Raw genomic sequence first — 18351 nt, 5'->3', positions numbered from 1 at the left:
CACGGTCACATCTGGGAGCTGCCCAGAACTATAGTCTTGGACTGGTCTGTTCGGCCACTGATCAGCTCCATTAGCACGATCAGGAGTTAGTAATGGTCTTGCTCAAAAGCTATGTTTTGGTCAAACCTCTGAGCTGACCAGCAGCATGACAAATGACGTCTGGTGGTTCACACGTTCAACCCTTAAAGTCCATGTTCCCAGCCATCTAAAAGGTGTCTACAGACTGCAGTGATGTGACACAGATCTGCTGATGGTACACCGACCAAATGCACTTCTATACCTATTGGTCATTCCTGTCACCCGTCAGGTTACACATTTATGCCCCAACATTTCTGACGGTGTCAGATCTTGGTCAGAGCCGAGGACTCGACCGGTTCAGATAGCCATTGACCCCCGTCATTCTGAACGACCCAAAACGGAGAACCGTCTTTAATGATCACACATTTTGCCCACATCTGAAATCTGGGACGGCCTTGACCACTTGTGCTCTATTTCAATAATCCTATTTTTGAACTTGCCTATTATGACAAAATAGGGATGCCAGGTTGAAAGTGGTTAAGACATCTGTAGACACCTTTTTAAGGGGCCTTCACACCGGACACGATGCAAATTGTTTTTGGGAGCAACCAACTCAGTGTTACGTCAATATGAAGACACGATATGAAGTGATATTTCACGTCTACGCCCGAAGCGACACGAATTTAGATACATGTGTTGAAAAATGTTCAACTCGAGCGGTTTTCGCTGAAGAGAACACAGAAACACACACACAGCCTGTGTGTTGCGATTACCACGATTCAAGTGACAATTGTTTTTATCGCGTTCAGTGTGAATTCACCTTGAACGTAGCGTCAACGCTGCACACGGTTTGGGAACCTGAAGCCTACAGACTGTACAAGCTAGGGTTGAAATCAGACTCATTAGGATCTATGTCATTTTCCCCCTCACATATTGCACGATTATTATATTTTAAGTAAAGTTAATTTTCTGTATAAATGTTTGATCAGTCGTTTGGGGGAAAAATAATGACCTTGTAAATGTTTTATGTTGTAATTTTATTGCCCTTTTTTTATCATTTCCCAGTTGATTTCCTGTTACTGTGTGCTGTTCATAAACCTTCGAGAAATTCTGATAAGTGGTCCTGTGTGGTTTGTTTGTTTTGTGTGTGTGTGTGTGTGTGTGTGTGTGTGTGTGTGTGTGTGTGTGTGTGTGCGCTCGCACACGTGTGTGTGTGTGTGTGTGTGTGTGTGTGAGACGGAGAGAGAATTATGGGGTGTGTGTCACATCAAAGTCCACTAGAGAAAATACAGACACACCCAGCAGATGGTACTACAACAAACACAGGCTGGGAGGTCCCACTTTACAGCAAACAGCAGGAGGTCCTTCCATAAATAGGGCAGACACACCTCTTGTCTGTCTGTCTGTCAGATAAGATATTAGTCAGCAGCACTGATTCTTTACGGCAGTACTACTGTGTGAACCAACTGAATACTGCTCATAGGTTGAACCTAGTCTCACCACGTAGCCGGAAGATCAGAGATCTCCCGCCTACCGACATGTCTGGAGAAATCGAAATGAAATGTAGTTGCTAGTAAAGCGAGAAAGGCGGCTATAACAAACCTACACCCACTTGCTTTGAAAACCAATCATATCGCCGTCCCAATATGAAGGACCGCACTGAAAGTCTTTGCATTGATTCTGCAATGCAGTTATTTTAAACCTTTCTGAATTGTTTCCAGACTTTCCACCGAGTTTTAGCCCCTGCATTGTCACCAGATGTATCAGTAGGTGGCTACGCCAGGCTAGGTTGATCCTGTCAAAGTGCATTCATCAACAACTCAGCTTTAGTTGACCTTTATTACAATAGCATGGCCTACACCTCAGTAAAACTGGACACTTGGAAAATATTTTTAACTAAACAAATACAAATGTCAATTATGTGACTAGAGAGTAGAGTACGTAATAATTGCACTTATTTATCCTGAAGGAAATTATTGTCAACAGTTGGTCAAAGACGACGTTTGAAATAAGCGTTGTAAAAATATGCAGAAAGAATAACCCAGTGTTCAATTTTAAAAAGACACATTTTATCCCAGTTTACAAGAACAAAACCGGTTTAGTTGGGGCAACTTTCATGCATGAGTTACTGTATACATTGACTATAATATTGTACATGCTACAAGTTGTTTTTTCACGTAGGCCCTTAAGAAGTTTGTATTATACATAACCCCCATATCTCAAATTAGATACTGTATGTGATGTGACATCTGTCTAGGGGGAAACGTTGCCAGGCTAACATCTGTTTACTTCTGTCTGATAATGCCATTCATTCAAACTTCCTTGTACCTGTGCCTGAACAATGTGGCTGATATGATGTTTGATGAACATGCAGAACAAACATGGGGCAGAAGCTAATTAAATGTCCACTTTCAAGGGCTTATAGCAGTTATTCTGTCCCACGTGCAAATGAAGGGGAGTGTTCAAACAATGCGTTTCCAAAAGACAGTCAATTCTGTCAGTCTGTCAGAAGATCCAACCTATATGATGACCGTCGTGAAGACTTGTGATAATAAGAGTCCTGGTTTCCAGCATTGACTGAGGTGAGCTTGGCATTTTTATTAATAGTCTGAATAATATTTAACTTTTCTCATACTGTATGTATATGTATGTAAAGTTTGCATTGCAAACCTTAACCTTTCAACCATGTGAATGGGTTTCTCATGATTTCATATTCATGAATTTCCTTTCTGATATGTAGACCCATGTAGTCTTGCATATCCAGCCGTTTCACAGCTCCCCCAGAATAGGCGCAGATCTCTAAAAGTCTGTCTATGCGAGACTAAAGGCCTATGTGGATCTTTTTGTGGATCTGTGAGCGATAGGCTACTAAAAACATGATTGGAAAAAAATATGGATAATTCTGTAAAACCAAAACATTTCCTCTGCATCACTGATGTCATGTTCTCTGTGCAGAGCAGGGTCTTGTCGGTGTGTCTATTAAAACAAGAGTAACCACCATGTCAATCAGCCACCTGCTGCTCTCCGTCTACACCGTCACCTTCTTGATGGGGCTTCCCGGCAACATCCTGGCGTTTCACACCTTCCTCCACCAGGTGCGGCGCGAGCCGACGCCCGTAGACGTTCTCCTTCTCAACCTCGCCATCTCAGACCTCATCTTCCTGGCGCTCCTGCCGTTCAAAATGAAAGAGGCCGCGGAGGACCTGACCTGTAGCCTACCCTACTTCCTGTGTCCCATCACCGGCTTCCTGTTCTGTCTCACCGTCTACGCCAGCACGCTGTTCCTGACGGCAATGAGCGTGGATCGCTACCTAGGCGTGGCTTTCCCTCTCAGGTACTACGTGGCTCGCAGGCCGCGCTACGCGGCGACGGCCAGCATCTTCTTATGGGTGGTGTCTTCTCTGAATCTCGGCATCGTCTACGTCATTGAATGCGTAGGGTGGATTAAAGGCCCTGGAGATGGCGGTGACGGCCATGCCAGCGCCAACACCACTCCCATCCCTCTCCTCGCTCAGCCATCAACATGCTACTTAAACTTGAACGCGGACCAGCTCAGAATCCTCCTCCCGGTCCGTCTGGAGGTCTTCGTGGTTCTCTTCTGTGTCCCTTTCCTCATCTGTTGCTTCTGCTATGTCAACGTCATCCTCATTTGGTCCAGACTGCCCAATGCCAGGCGGCGCCGGTGGCTGCGCGCCATCGGCCTGGCCCTCTGCACCCTGTCGGTGTTTGCGGTCTGCTTCGGCCCGTACAACGTGGCCCATGTCGTGGGGGTTGTCCGTCGGGATGGGAGAGGTTGGAGGGAGGTGGCGTTGCTTGCCAGTGCCTTCAACGCCTGCCTGGACCCCGTTATATTCTACTTTTCCTCGGCAGCCGTCAGGAGCTCGCTCAATAACTGCTTGAAGAGATATGGCTTAAAAGCAGCTGAACCTAACCTATTCATAACCATAAACTAGTTGAGGTGTGCTGTGTAGCAGAGTCCATATACTTATGTCGTCTTTTGTTATTTTAGTTGTCTTGTACATATATTGTATGAATGTACAGTATTAATTATTGTTTATAATTTTTTTCTGTAATGTTTATTTGTAGGCCCATGTACGCACGCACAAACACACACACACACACACACACACACACACACACACACACACACACACACACACACACACACACACACACACACACACACACACACACACACACACACACACACACACAATTGGTTATTGTTTGTCCCTTGTCTCTCTGTCATGTCCTCCGTCAGTACGCGTCGTGAACATAATATTGTACATATCTGTCAAAAGCATAAACAAAAAAGGACAGCTATGGAAATGAACTGTAGAGCAGTGTTTCTCAAACTTTTTAGTTTCAAAGACCCCTCTATTTGGTTCTTGGACCCAGTGAAGGAACCCTGAGGGTCCCTGGAGCCCCACTTTGAGAACCACTGTTCTATTGTGTTTTGTCCTATTGACACATTTGTACTAATGTACTGTATGTTTATGCATTTTTGTCAATAAAGACATCAATCAATCAAGAACATGGTTAAATCTTATTACCATATGAAATGTGGGTTTAGTGAATATGCATGTTACATAATGTTTACATTGAACACCTGTGGTTAAAGTGAGCATTAAACAGTCATGCATTAATGTGGTGAGTCCATCACAGTAACCTTTTAACATAAAATCAAAGTGGTGTGAGATTCCCAATTTAAATGAGAAGTGTAGACGATATCTGATATATTTATGTTTGATAATATCACAATTTAATTAAAAATGTATGTTAAAGGGATACTTCACTTTCACATAAAATAAACATTTAAAAAATATATTAAAAATAAATGAAAAAGGTAATGGAAAATTCATGGCCCCCTCACGCATTAGAGTGTCCTACTAATGTGTGAGGGGGCCTTTATTTTGCCATAACTTCTTTCATTTTTTTTAAATATTTTTTTTTTAATGTTTATTTTATGTGAAAGTGAAGTATCCCTTTAACCACATTAACCCTGGCTTACCTATTTTGGGCAGATTTTCTTTTATTTTTTATTAATTTCAGAAATAGCATAAATAGTTGACTACAAGCTTGTGGGCTTGTAAATCTGCTATTTTCACTATTTGTTGTATGACTAAATACAGTATACAGTAGCCTATAGGGCTATGAGGCAAGTGGTTAAGAAAATGTCTCCCCTCTGTTTTTTCTTTACAAAGAGATGCACAATTATTATGAAGATTTTGAGTTATCTTATCTCATCTTCAACTGTTTACATATAAACCACCGAGTAAAATCATCAGTTAATAAAATAAATCGCATTAGGTTACTTGGCTATGGATAATTAATAGGAATTCAAAGCAAGCGACTTACAAATAAATCTAAACATAGGTATGATTTATAAATGTATTGTCATATTTCCTTTCAGACAAAGAAATGTCACAAAAAGCCAAAGACCAGCGTTCATATTTGTACATCAACATGGATTTTATTTTTTATTTTAGTTTCAGATGAACATAACAAATTTACCTACTCCTCATCTTGTAATTATTGCCGTCATCAACATCATCTTAATCACCTCACCGTCATCCTCACAGTGGTGTTCACACTGTAGACTCATGTCCCTAAGGCTACAAGCATTATATAGAATTGACTTGAAGTAGTCAATTTCAAAACAAACGAAAGGATGTTTAATAATATCACATCACATAAAAAAAGAAATCTCACATCAATCCATTGCAGAACTTCAACCACAGTATTCTGTCTGATTAATAATTAGTTATCTATATTGAATATAATGTTGTTTTTTGTGAAATTCAACACAAACTAAGATTTTCCTGCAAGTGAAGTTGGCAATAATCCACTCCCTTCTATGACTCAAGAATGACAGAGATACAAAAAGTGTTTTCATTTTTGCTTAACAAGTAGAGATGATCAGAGAAGCATACTTTTCATCACCATTAAGAATGAGAGGGGAGAAAATTGGGAACATTGGGATTTGATTTTTTAAGTAAAAAGTGCGGCAGTAGAGAAGAGCCCTGGTTTCAACATCATAAAAGGAGACCTTCTGTCCCTCATAATCCAAAAACACACCAATCTTCTGGACATCAATTTTTTCAGAGTTGGGGCTTAAAAATGTATTCCTCGCTGAGTAGTTTCCTCCATTGACCACCTGCAACATCTGACCTGAACTGATATATTTAGTTTTTCTGTCGAAGGACCGATCAACCACCCCAATGGTCCACGCGGTCTTCCCTTTAAGCTGAACCTCATAATAAACTTTCCCTGAAGAAAAGCCCTCTTTTCCCAGCACACAGGGAATTGTATGAAATCTCTCTGACTTCTCAGGAAGAATCTTTTTCACGTTTCCATATTTCACTTGTTTCCCATCCAATGACAGGATGAGATTAGGATGTGCTGTGTCAGGGTCTAGAGTCACATCAACTGCATACTGCTGCTGAATCTTCTTCAGCATGACTTCAGGGAGCTTCTCCATTTCTTCATCCAGTGTCTTCTGCAGCTGAGTCGCGATAGCTGTCCGTATATTCTTCACACTCACCTCACAGGACAGCTTAACCTGACTCAACGTGCTCAGGTGTGTTAGGCTGTAGCGGGATGGGAAGCTCTGGAGAAGGTGGAGGTGGTCCTCAGTGTGTGAGAGCTGCTCCAGCTCAATACTTTTCCTCTGGAGCTCAGTGACTTCTTCCTCCAGCTTGTTGATGAGGCCTTCAGCCTCACGTGTTGCTGATCTGGTCTTCAAGTCTATCACCTCGATGAGCTCAGCCTGTGTTCTCTTAATGGAAGACACCAGAGCAGAGCAAACCTGAACAGTGTCAGCCTTTTCATTCTCTGCTGTTATATTCTTCTTCTCTACTGTGACTTTGAACTGCTGAATCTTTTCCTGTCGCTCCTGGATCATCTTCTGTAACTCAGCCTTTTTCTTGTCTAGCTGCGGTCGCTTCTCTTCGTACTCTACCTCTACCAGGACCGTGTCGTGATCTTTATGATCTGTCTTCAAACATGTGACGCAAATGCACTTTTGGTCTTTTCTACAGAAGAGCTCCAGCATCTTGCCGTGCTCTTTACACACCCTGTCCTCCAGTTTTACAGGGTTGACTAACTTGTGCGTCTTCAAGGCTGCAACTTTATGATGAGGCTCCAGGTGAGTCTCACAAAAAGAGGCTACACATGACAGGCAGCTCTTAAAGGCTTTAATGTTAGTGTCAGAGCAGACATCACAGGGCACCTCCTCTGGCATGGGAACATCTGGCATGGGAACATCTAGGTTAGATGTCTTGAAATAAGCAGCCAGCTCAGAGATCAGCGTATTGTCACAGAGATCTGGTCTCCGGTCAAAAGCTTTTTTACACATGGGACAGTGACAGAGGTCACTGCTGTCCCAGTACTTTGTGATGCAGGCTTTGCAGAAGCTGTGTCCACACGGGATAGCCACAGGCTGACTGAAGAGATCCAGACAGATAGAGCAGAGAAAATTATCCTCTGATATCACACTGGCACTGGCAGAGGCCATAGCTGTAGGAGAAGAGGAGATATTTTAGTAACCCAAAGCAGTCATACAGTACCTAAAACATTAATATTAAGACTGAACGCAGAAACTAAATGGCTGACAGGTAAATGTAAAATAAGATACAATGTGCTGAACTTTTATATAGTCGGAAAAGTGGGTGCTGCTGTATTCTTTAAGTAATTAATAAGAGGAATAGACAAGGAGGGCACCCCAAGTTTACTTTTTAATTACCACACAGACGTTAACTGGCAATTTCCATGGTTGACATGGACAGTAACAGACTACATTATTAATCTGTAAATTTCATATCCTATTCATGCTTCGAATGAATCCGCTCACCCTGGCCAAGACAAAAGTGTGTGTGTGTGTGTGTGTGTGTGTGTGTGTGTGTGTGTGTGTGTGTGTGTGTGTGTGTGTGTGTGTGTGTGTGTGTGTGTGTGTGTGTGTGTGTGTGTGTGTGTGTGTGTGTGTGTGTGTGTGTGTGTGTGTGTGTGTGTGTGTGTGTGTGTGTGTGTCTGAACACCTTTTACTTGTAATAGAGTAATATTGTGAACTTTGACTCAAGTACTGGGTGACTCAAGTAATGGGATTACTTTGCCCACGGCTGGTTATTTCACAACCAGCTGACACAGATAGGGTTAATGAGTGCCATAACAGGTTTATCCCAGCAGGGGGAGTCACGATCTGGGTTACAATTTCACATAAAACCATTGAAACTGTCTCCAAACAACTTACTTACCAAGCACTTCATTAACCTCATCTGTGTCTGAATGTGAAATTGTCAGTATAGTAGTACACAAGCTGAGGATGGCATCTTTCCCCAAACGTCCGTGTGGCAATTAAAGTAAACTTGTCCTTGTCTATTTTTGCCAAATTAATATAAAATGCAAACACAAACAACTCAAGTCTAACTAATAAGTAGGATACTTGGAAGAATATGTCACCAAAAGTGAGCTATTTCATTATTTCATAACAACCTAGTCGTAGATTACAATAACAACCACTCCCCTACAGGATCTACAAACAAGAATGGGATTCTGAACTAACCTGTTTGGATGTAGAATTTATCTTTCTGTGAAAATCCTTAAGTAGACTTGGCTTTATGCACCTTAAAAAGATGGAAGCGATGGTCTTTACTCTGATGTGAAAATCCTTTCAGACCAGTTACAGTTGAGGTTTCAGACTTCAGTGGGCTAAAATAGGCTACAGGTATTGTTTCTGCAGAATAACTATAAGTTTCATTTCACTGTGTAATGTCCCTGAGATGCTCCTCCCCGCTCCCTGGTCTTCTCTTCCTGATTAAAGTTAACTGTTTAGAGGGACAAATAGATTGTAAAGATCATCATAATATGATCTACTGTAGATCATATTATGATTATCTTTACTAAAGATCATCACCATCATAATATAATCTACATATTATGTAGAGAACTAATAATTGAAAATAATTGTCCAGTAAAAGAGAAATAATGAACTACAGTAGGCTGTACAGTATCCTGTCTTCAGTTCCTGTCTGAACACAGGACCTCATCAACATCATAGGCATTGTTCTCAGTGGGCAAGCAGCAGGAGAATGATCTCCTAGCATGGTGAATCCAGTCCTGAAATAATATCATCACCACATCTCCTCTATTGTATCCATGCATGCAGACTGAACTCACACACCAGGTAGAAAAAAAGAACTCTTCAATTGGATTGAGAATTTGAGAGCTTGGAATTTAAGAACCAAACATTTTTTGTATCAGTGAACCATTTACGGACAGAGGACACTTTCATTGTACCAGATAACAACGTACCTGGACTGCTCTGTGTCATCTATCTGAATGGCATTGTGTTGAGGCTGTTCAAGGTTGTGCAAACATAGAGAATTGTGTGTAAGTTTTTGAACGAAGTGTGGTTTTCACCAATTTCTCACATGGCTCACAAAACTACAAATACTAGGACTATATTACTGTTGCCATCAGGGCAGAGAAGACACAACAGTCAGAGTAACAAAAAGCCAAAGACCAGTGTTCATATTTGTGGATTTTGTACATCAACATTTTTTATTTTAGTTTCAGATGAACATTTGCCAATTTTACCTCCTCCCTCTCGCCCTCATCTTGTAATTGCTCATCTTGTCATGCATTAACGTAACTCAACCCTCACACACAAGCCTACAGTATGTCCCTGAGGTCACCAGCATTACTGCCCATAGAACTGACTAGTAGTCGTCCATTGGGGGGGGAAAGGAAAAGGGATATCTATCCATTATAGTACTTCTTCAACCACAGTATTCTGTCTGATTAATATTTAGTTGACTATATTGAATGTAATATTAATTGGATTTTTTTCTGAAAAACACAAAAGCTTTTTCCATAATTGAAGTTGGCAATAATTCACTCCCTTCTATGACACTCAAGAATGACGGTGATACAAAAAGTGTTTTCATTTTTGCTTAACAGGAGAGATGATCAGAGAAGCAGCATTTTCATCACAATCAGGAATAAGCGGGGAGAAAATTGGGATGACGATTTGCTTAGTTAAGTTTAAAGTGCTGTGGTAGAGCAGAGCCCTGGTTTCAACATCATAAAAGGAGACCTGCTTTCCCTCATAATCCAAAAACACACCAATCTTCTCGATATACATTTTTACAGAGTTGGGGTTTAAACATGTATGCTTCGCTGAGTACTTTCCTCCATTGACCACCTGCAACATCCTGAAATTTGAACTAAGAAATTGGGTTTTTCTGTCGATGGACTGATCAGCCACCCCAATGTTCCACGCAGTCTTCCCTTTAAGCTGAACCTCATAATACATTTTCCCAGAAGAAAAGCCTGTTTTTCCCAGCACACAGGGAATTGTATCAAATCTCACCGACTTGTCAGGAAGAATCTTTTTCACGTTTCCATATTTCACTTGTTTCCCGTCCAATGACAGGATGAGATTAGGATGTGCTGTATCAGGGTCTAGAGTCACATCTACTGCATACTGCTGCTGAATCTTCTTCAGCATGATTTCAGGGAGCTTCTCCATTTCTCCATCCAGTGTCTTCTGCAGCTGAGCGATAGCTGTCCTTATATTCTTCACACTCACCTCACATGACAGCTTAACCTGACTCAACTTGCTCAGGTGTGTAAAGGTGTCGGGGGACGGGAAGCTCTGGAGAAGGTGGAGGTGGTCCTCAGTGTGTGAGAGCTGCTCCAGCTCAATGCTTTTCATCTGGAGCTCAGTGACTTCTTCCTCCAGCTGTTTGATGAGGCCTTCAGCCTCGCGTGTTGCTGATCTGATCTTCAACTCTATCACCTCGATGAGCTCAGCCTGTGTTCTCTTAATGGAAGACACCAGAGCAGAGCAAACCTGAACAGTGTCAGCTTTTTCATTCTCTGCCATTATAGCATTCTTCTCTACTGTGATTTTGAACTGCTGAATCTTTTCCTGTCGCTCCTGGATCATATTCTCTAGCTCAGCTTTTTTCTTGTCTAGCTGCGGTCGCTTCTCTTCGTACTCTACCTCTACCAGGACTGTGTCGTGACCTTTATGATCTGTCTTCAAACATGTGACGCAAATGCACATTTGGTCTCTTCTACAGAAGAGCTCCAGCATCTTGCCGTGCTCTTTACACATCCTGTCTCCAGTTTTACAGGGTCGACTAAGTTGTGCATCTTCAAGGTTGCAACTCTGTGATGAGGCTCCAGATGTGTCTCACAATAAGAGGCCACACATGACAGGCAGCTCTTCAGGGCTTTAATCTTAGTGTCAGAGAGACAGACATCACAGAGCACCTCCTCTGGGATGGGAATGGGAACAGCTAAATTAGACTTCTTGAAATAAGCAGCCAGCTCAGAGATCAGCGTACTGACACAGAGATCTGGTCTCTGATCAAACACTTTTTTGCACATGGGACAGTGACAGAGGTCACTGCTGTCCCAGTACTTTGTGATGCAGGCTTTGCAGAAGCTGTGTCCACAAGGAATAGTTACAGGCTGACTGAAGAGATCCAGACAGATAGAGCAGAGAAAATTATCCTCTGATATCACACTGCTGGCAGAGGCCATAGCTGTAGGAGGAGAGGAGATATTTTAGTAACCCAAAGCTGTCATGCCTAAAAACATTAATATTAAGACTGACTGTAAAGCACTCTGAACGCAGAAACTAAATAGCTGCCAGCTAAACGTAAAATAAGATATAATGTGCTGAACTCACAATTATAGTCTGAAAAGTGGGTGTATTATATAAGTAATTAATAAGAGGAATAGACAAGGAGACCAAAAATGTTAACTTTTTAATTTCCACACAGATGTTTACTGGCAATTTCCAGTGGTTGACATTAACAGATTACATTATTAAAGCACGCGCGCGCACACACACACACACACACACACACACACACACACACACACACACGCACACACACACACACATTTTTGTCTTTGCCAGGGTGTAATTTACAGATTAAAGGCAGGGTAAGTGATTTGCGTTGGTTAAAATAATTGTTAAATAGCTCTATATTCTGATAGTACTCATTGCTATAGAGTGTTTGTTCAGTATTATACGGAGCCCCTTAGGGGACATTACTAGGTAGATTGTTTTAAGGGTAGGTTACATTATTTTAAGAGCTAGGTAGATTGTTTTAAGGGTAGGTACATTATTTTAAGAGCTAGGTAGATTGTTTTAAGGGTAGGTACATTATTTTAAGAGCTGGTGGTTTATGTTTTCTGGTATGGAAAAAAAAAACATAGGCTATAACATTTTTTTTGAGGGATGAGTTTTTTTTTTTGAGGGATGAGTTTTTTTTTTTGAGGGATGAGTTTTTTTTTGAGGGATGAGTTTTTTTTTTTGAGGGATGAGTTATTTTTTTTTGAGGGATGAGTTATTTTTTTTGAGGGATGAGTTTTTTTTTTGAGGGATGAGTTTTTTTTTTGAGGGATAACTTTTTTTTTGAGGGATGAGTTTTTTTTTTGAGGGATGAGTTTTTTTTTTGAGGGATGAGTTTTTTTTTTGAGGGATGAGTTATTTTTTTTGAGGGATGAGTTATTTTTTTTGAGGGATGAGTTTTTTTTAGGAGGGATGAGTTTTTTTTTTAAAAGAGGGATGAGTTTTTTTTTTTAGGAGGGATGAGTTTTTTTTTAAAAGAGGGATGAGCTTTTTTTTTAGGAGGGATGAGTTTTTTTTCAAAAAGAGGGAAGAGTTTTTTTTTTAGGAGGGATGAGTTTTTTTTTTAAAGAGGGATGAGTTTTTTTTTTTAGGAGGGATGAGTTTTTTTTTAAAAAGAGGGATGAATTTTTTTTTTAGGTTAGTTTTTTTTTTCATGCATGACAACAAAAAAAAACTTTGAAAAAAAAAAAAAAAACTTGGACCAAAAAAAAATATTATGCCTATCTTGAAAATAAAACCTCTCCTTTTCAAAGTCGCTATTTATAGAATAGTGGAGCGGCTAAGAGAAAAATCGTTCACTTTGTGATGCAAGCATGAAATTTGGTACATTTACTCTTCAAACCCCACTCTTTTCAAAAATACCGCTGGCCACGCAAAATTCCAAAATGGCGGCCCACAAATCCAAGATGTCTGTCCAAAAGTGAGGTTTTTCCCATATAACTCGAAATGTATTGATTTTAAGCACCATAAATGTATTAAAGTTGAATATAAATTTGGGCATTGTGGATATTTTGGTACCACGTACATGACTGTATCTATTACGGTTCTTGAGATACAGCATATAGGTACTTTTACAGACTCAGGAGAGTAAGAAATGTGCAACATTGATTGTTAATAAGTGAATATGGTGATATTTGGTGTTATTTTCATAACCTGTTATTTTCAGTAGGGTTATAACATACAATTCTAAATCCAAGATGGCGTCCAAGATGGCTGCCATTAACTTGAAGTAATCATATCTTAGCAACTATGATAAAAAAAAATTGGCGTGCATATGTTTTTTGGTCTATGAATCCAATGGGGCCATTGCAGTACAGAATTTAGACGTTGATAAAAGTGGATATTTTGGTACCTAGTGCATGTCTATATCTATTGCGGTTCTTGAGATACAGCTTATAGGTTCTTTTACGGAATCGGGAGAGCATAAAAAAGAGGTTTGAGTTACACCTCACAGTTGCAACTGCACAGAGCTGTACACATGAGACCCAGTTTATAGCACTTGCACCTGCCACGACAGCCACATTTACAGCCACATTTGGTAAGCTGTTTGCACGTCTTGGCTATTGGAGAGTTGGCTGTCCAGAAGACCTGCCATTCCTCACCAACCTTCTGCCATCCCCAGTCTGCAGGGTCCTCTGCTCCTGGCTGACACTGGGTTGCCTGGGCCCACACACAACCAGCCTGGTAGGCAGCACGCCTGGTGTGTTGGAGCAAAGCTCTGGTTGGTGGGATTGACTCATAAGGCCTCTGCTTTCTGGCAAACATGTCAAACCTGGCCTCATCCACAGTAGCAGCTGTGCTGGATCTGTCATACATTAGGATGACAAACCTCTCCAGAATCTGTAGGTCACAATCCTCCACTGTGGGAGGGTAAATACCCAGTTTGGAGAATACAGGCGAGACCTCTGGGCATATCTCCCATGTCTGCCAAGCAGTTTTCTTGCCTTTGTTGCGGAAGGCTGACACGGTGTCACATCCTGTAAAGGCATGAAAGAATAGCATGCCTTTGACCTTCTCCTGGCCAACAAAATGAAAAGGTCATGCACACTGATCCAGCGCAGGCTCTGACCTTGTCCAAATGCAACCCACATCTGCTGTAGTCCAGCCTCTTGAAGAGCAGCGAAGACACTTGCTAAGATGAGAACATCTGTGTCATTTGCCTTGATCAGGATGGATTGGCTACCATGTTCTGCAGCATGTTTGGCGTGCACAAAGATGCGGCTATCAGCTTGCTATTCTTTCATGCCTTTACAGGATGTGACACCGTGTCAGCCTTCCGCGACAAAGGCAAGAAAACTGCTTGGCAGACATGGGACATATGCCCAGAGGTCTCGCCTGTATTCTCCAAACTGGGTATTTACCCTCCCACAGTGGAGGATTGTGACCTACAGATTCTGGAGAGGTTTGTCATCCTAATGTATGACAGATCCAGCACAGCTGCTACTGTGGATGAGGCCAGGTTTGACATGTTTGCCAGAAAGCAGAGGCCTTATGAGTCAATCCCACCAACCAGAGCAGCTTTGCTCCAACACACCAGGCGTGCTGCCCACCAGGCTGGTTGTGTGTGGGCCCAGGCAACCCAGTGTCAGCCAGGAGCAGAGGACCCTGCAGACTGGGGATGGCAGAAGGTTGGTGAGGAATGGCAGGTCTTCTGGACAGCCAACTCTCCAATAGCCAAGACGTGCAAACAGCTTACCAAATGTGGCTGTAAATGTGGCTGTCGTGGCAGGTGCAAGTGCTATAAACTGGGTCTCATGTGTACAGCTCTGTGCAGTTGCAACTGTGAGGTGTAACTCAAACCTCTTTTTTATGCTCTCCCGATTCCGTAAAAGAACCTATAAGCTGTATCTCAAGAACCGCAATAGATGTAGACATGCACTAGGTACCAAAATATCCACTTTTATCAACGTCTAAATTCTGTACTGCAATGGCCCCATTGGATTCATAGACCAAAAAACATATGCACGCCAAAAAAAAAGTATCATAGTTGCTAGATATGATTACTTCAAGTTAATGGCAGCCATCTTGGACGCCATCTTGGATTTAGAATTGTATGTTATAACCCTACTGAAAATAACAGGTTATGAAAATAACACCAAATATCACCATATTCACTTATTAACAATCAATGTTGCACATTTCTTACTCTCCTGAGTCTGTAAAAGTACCTATATGCTGTATCTCAAGAACCGTAATAGATACAGTCATGTACGTGGTACCAAAATATCCACAATGCCCAAATTTATATTCAACTTTAATACATTTATGGTGCTTAAAATCAATACATTTCGAGTTATAAAGGAAAAACCTCACTTTTGGACAGACATCTTGGATTTGTGGGCCGCCATTTTGGAATTTTGCGTGGCCAGCGGTATTTTTGAAAAGAGTGGGGTTTGAAGAGTAAATGTACCAAATTTCATGCTTGCATCACAAAGTGAACGATTTTTCTCTTAGCCGCTCCACTATTCTATAAATAGCGACTTTGAAAAGGAGAGGTTTTATTTTCAAGATAGGCATAATATTTTTTTTTGGTCCAAGTTTTTTTTTTTTTTTTCAAAGTTTTTTTTTTTTGTCATGCATGAAAAAAAAAACTAACCTAAAAAAAAAAATTCATCCCTATTTAAAAAAAAACTCATCCCTCCTAAAAACAAAACTCATCCCTCTTTTTAAAAAAAAACTCATCCCTCCTAAAATAAAAACTCTTCCCTCTTTTTGAAAAAAAACTCATCCCTCCTAAAAAAAAAAGCTCATCCCTCTTTTAAAAAAAACCTCATCCCTCCTAAAAAAAAAACTCATCCCTCAAAAAAAAAAACTCATCCCTCAAAAAAAAAAACTCATCCCTCAAAAAAAAAAACTCATCCCTCAAAAAAAAAAACTTATCCCTCAAAAAAAAAACTCATCCCTCAAAAAAAAAACTCATCCCTCAAAAAAAAAGTTATAGCCTATGTTTTTTTTTTTCATACCAGAAAACATAAACCACCAGCTCTTAAAATAATGTACCTACCCTTAAAACAATCTACCTAGCTCTTAAAATAATGTACCTACCCTTAAAACAATCTACCTAGTAATGTCCCCTAAGGGGCTCCGTAGTATTAGGAGTCTCCTTGTCTCTCCACCTCTTTATTAAACAGAAAATACATTTTCGTTTCAGTTTCAGTTTCATTTCCAATTTTATCCAACCAGGACATAGCTCCATAAAGAACCTCTCACTCCGCTATACAGCTCCGAGATGAGGTTCTATGTCGTTACCTTCCAGAATAACATTTTAGGAACGGAGTGAAACTACACGTTTAAATCGCTTATTCAGTCAGCCTGTGGCCATGTTTCCCATTGTAGCCAAACCGGGAGCAGTACTGGCAGCGGACGTAGGGGGGTTTTCCGGGTTGAATGGGAAACATGGCCACAGGCTGACTGAATGAGCGATTTAAACGTGTAGTTTCGCTCCGTTCCTAAAATGTTATGCGCCGAACCAAACTTTAAACATCCGTGCGGCTTGGAATCTACCATTAGTTTTGGGATACGACGTATACAAAAGGGTAAACAGCGGAGCCTTGGCGGACGTCCACCCGATTCTGGAAGGTAACGACATAGAACCTCATCTCGGAGCTGTATAGCGGAGTGAGAGGTTCTTTATGGAGCTAACCAGGACAGATAACTCAATCAGGATACAGATTAAACAACTGAAATTGGAAGTGATGACACTAAGAAATGAGCATGCAAAATTGGAACTGGAACACTACACAAATTAAGCTTAAAAATGGGTACTTCCTCCTGATTGGCTGAGATTTTGACACCTACCGAAAAATGTATTTTCTGTTTACTAAAGAGCTGGAGAGACAGGGAGACTCCTGTTACTGAAAAAACACTCTATAGCAATGATTACTATCAGAATATAGTATTTTAACCTTTTAACAAAATACTTTTTGTTTTAACCAAAAAATATCACTTAAGGTCCTTGCACACTGGTGCGTCTTTTCGTTGCGTTTTTTTTACAACAATGAAAAAAATTGAAAAAACAATGAAAAAAAAAAAAACGCAACGAAAAGACGCACCAGTGTGCAAGGACCTTTACCCTACCTTTAACTTGACTGACATACAAATATGACTGAGCACCTTTTACTGGAGTAATATAGTGAACTTTGACTCAAGCAATGGGATTGGGTACTTTCCCCACCGCTGGTTATTTCACAACCAGCTTACACAGGTAGGGTTAATGACTGCTATCTATCCCAGCAGGGGGAGTCACAACCTAGGTTACAATTTCACATAAAACCATTGAAACTGTCTCGGAACTACTTACTTACCAGTTACCAAGCACTCAATTAACCTCATTTGTGTCTGACTGTGTAATACACAAGCTGAGGATGGCATCTTACCCCAAACGTCCATATGACAATTAAAGTAAACTTCTCCTTGTCTATTTTTGCCATATTAATATAAAATACAAACATAAACAACTCAAGTCTAACTACAGTAATAAGATACTTAGTAAATAGATACTTGGAAGAATATTTCACCAAAAGTGATTTTATTATTTCATAACAACCACTCCCCTAAGATCTACACACAAGAATGGTATTCTGAACTAACCTGTTTGGATGTAGAATTTATCTTTCTGTGAAGATCTTTATGTAGACTTGGCTTTAAGCACCTTAGACAGATGGAAACGATGGTCTTACTCTGATATGAAAATCCTTTCAGACCAGTTACAATTGAGGTTTCAGACTTCAGTAGGCTGTAGGTTCTGTTTCTACAGAACGACTTTAAGTTTCGTTTCACTGTGAAATGACACTGAGATGCTCCTCCCCTCTCCCTGGTATTCTCTTCCTGATTAAAGTTAACTCTTTAGAGGGACAAATAGATTGTAAAGATCATCATAATATGATCTACTGTAGATCATATTATGATTATCTTTACTAAAGATCATCATCATCATCATATAATTTACATATTATGTGTAGAGAACTAATAATTGAAAATAATTGTACAGTAAAAGAGAAATAATGAACTACAGTAGGCTGTACAGTATCCTGTCTTCAGTTCCTATCTGACCAAAGGACCTCATCAACATCATAGGCAATGTTCTCAGTGGGCAAGCAGCAGGAGAATGATCTCCTAGAATGGTGAATCTAGTCCTGAAATAATATCATCCCCACATCTCTATTGTATCCATGCATGCGGAC

The 18351-nt window shown here is 40.6% G+C and overlaps 3 protein-coding genes across 3 annotated transcripts; 1 reads left to right on the top strand and 2 right to left on the bottom strand.

Annotated features, from left to right (window-relative positions):
- Nucleotides 1-3017: 3017 nt before the first annotated feature.
- LOC308083661 (free fatty acid receptor 3-like) lies at nucleotides 3018-3971 on the top strand (the record flags this gene model as incomplete). The annotated part of the gene is made up of 1 exon (XM_080425977.1): nucleotides 3018-3971. One exon carries the CDS (start codon nucleotides 3018-3020, stop codon nucleotides 3969-3971), a length of 954 nt encoding a protein of 317 aa, XP_080282103.1.
- Nucleotides 3972-5546: 1575 nt separating this feature from the next.
- On the bottom strand, nucleotides 5547-8727 carry LOC308083355 (E3 ubiquitin-protein ligase TRIM39-like). Its single transcript, XM_080425649.1, has 2 exons — nucleotides 8579-8727; nucleotides 5547-7536 (listed from the first exon to the last, which is right to left on the bottom strand). Exon 2 carries the CDS (start codon nucleotides 7532-7534, stop codon nucleotides 5921-5923), a length of 1614 nt encoding a protein of 537 aa, XP_080281775.1. The 5' UTR covers nucleotides 7535-7536; nucleotides 8579-8727; the 3' UTR covers nucleotides 5547-5920.
- Nucleotides 8728-9033: 306 nt separating this feature from the next.
- Nucleotides 9034-11246, bottom strand: LOC308083659 (E3 ubiquitin-protein ligase TRIM39-like; the record flags this gene model as incomplete). The annotated part of the gene is made up of 3 exons (XM_080425976.1): nucleotides 10112-11246; nucleotides 9328-9371; nucleotides 9034-9112 (listed from the first exon to the last, which is right to left on the bottom strand). Exons 1-3 carry the CDS (start codon nucleotides 11135-11137, stop codon nucleotides 9034-9036), a joined length of 1149 nt encoding a protein of 382 aa, XP_080282102.1. The 5' UTR covers nucleotides 11138-11246.
- Between the last annotated feature and the right edge of the window lie 7105 nt (nucleotides 11247-18351).

This window comes from Gymnoscopelus braueri (assembly GCF_963280865.1).
Source record: "Gymnoscopelus braueri genome assembly, chromosome: 4".
Lineage (NCBI taxonomy): Eukaryota > Metazoa > Chordata > Actinopteri > Myctophiformes > Myctophidae > Gymnoscopelus > Gymnoscopelus braueri.
The sequence above is the reverse complement of the archived record's forward strand: the minus strand, read 5'-3'. Positions and strand labels throughout refer to the sequence as shown.

Bases quoted from the DNA above. Each gene is read 5' to 3' on its own strand.
- LOC308083355 (XM_080425649.1), bottom strand. From the start codon at position 7,534: ATGGCCTCTGCCAGTGCCAGTGTGATATCAGAGGATAATTTTCTCTGC.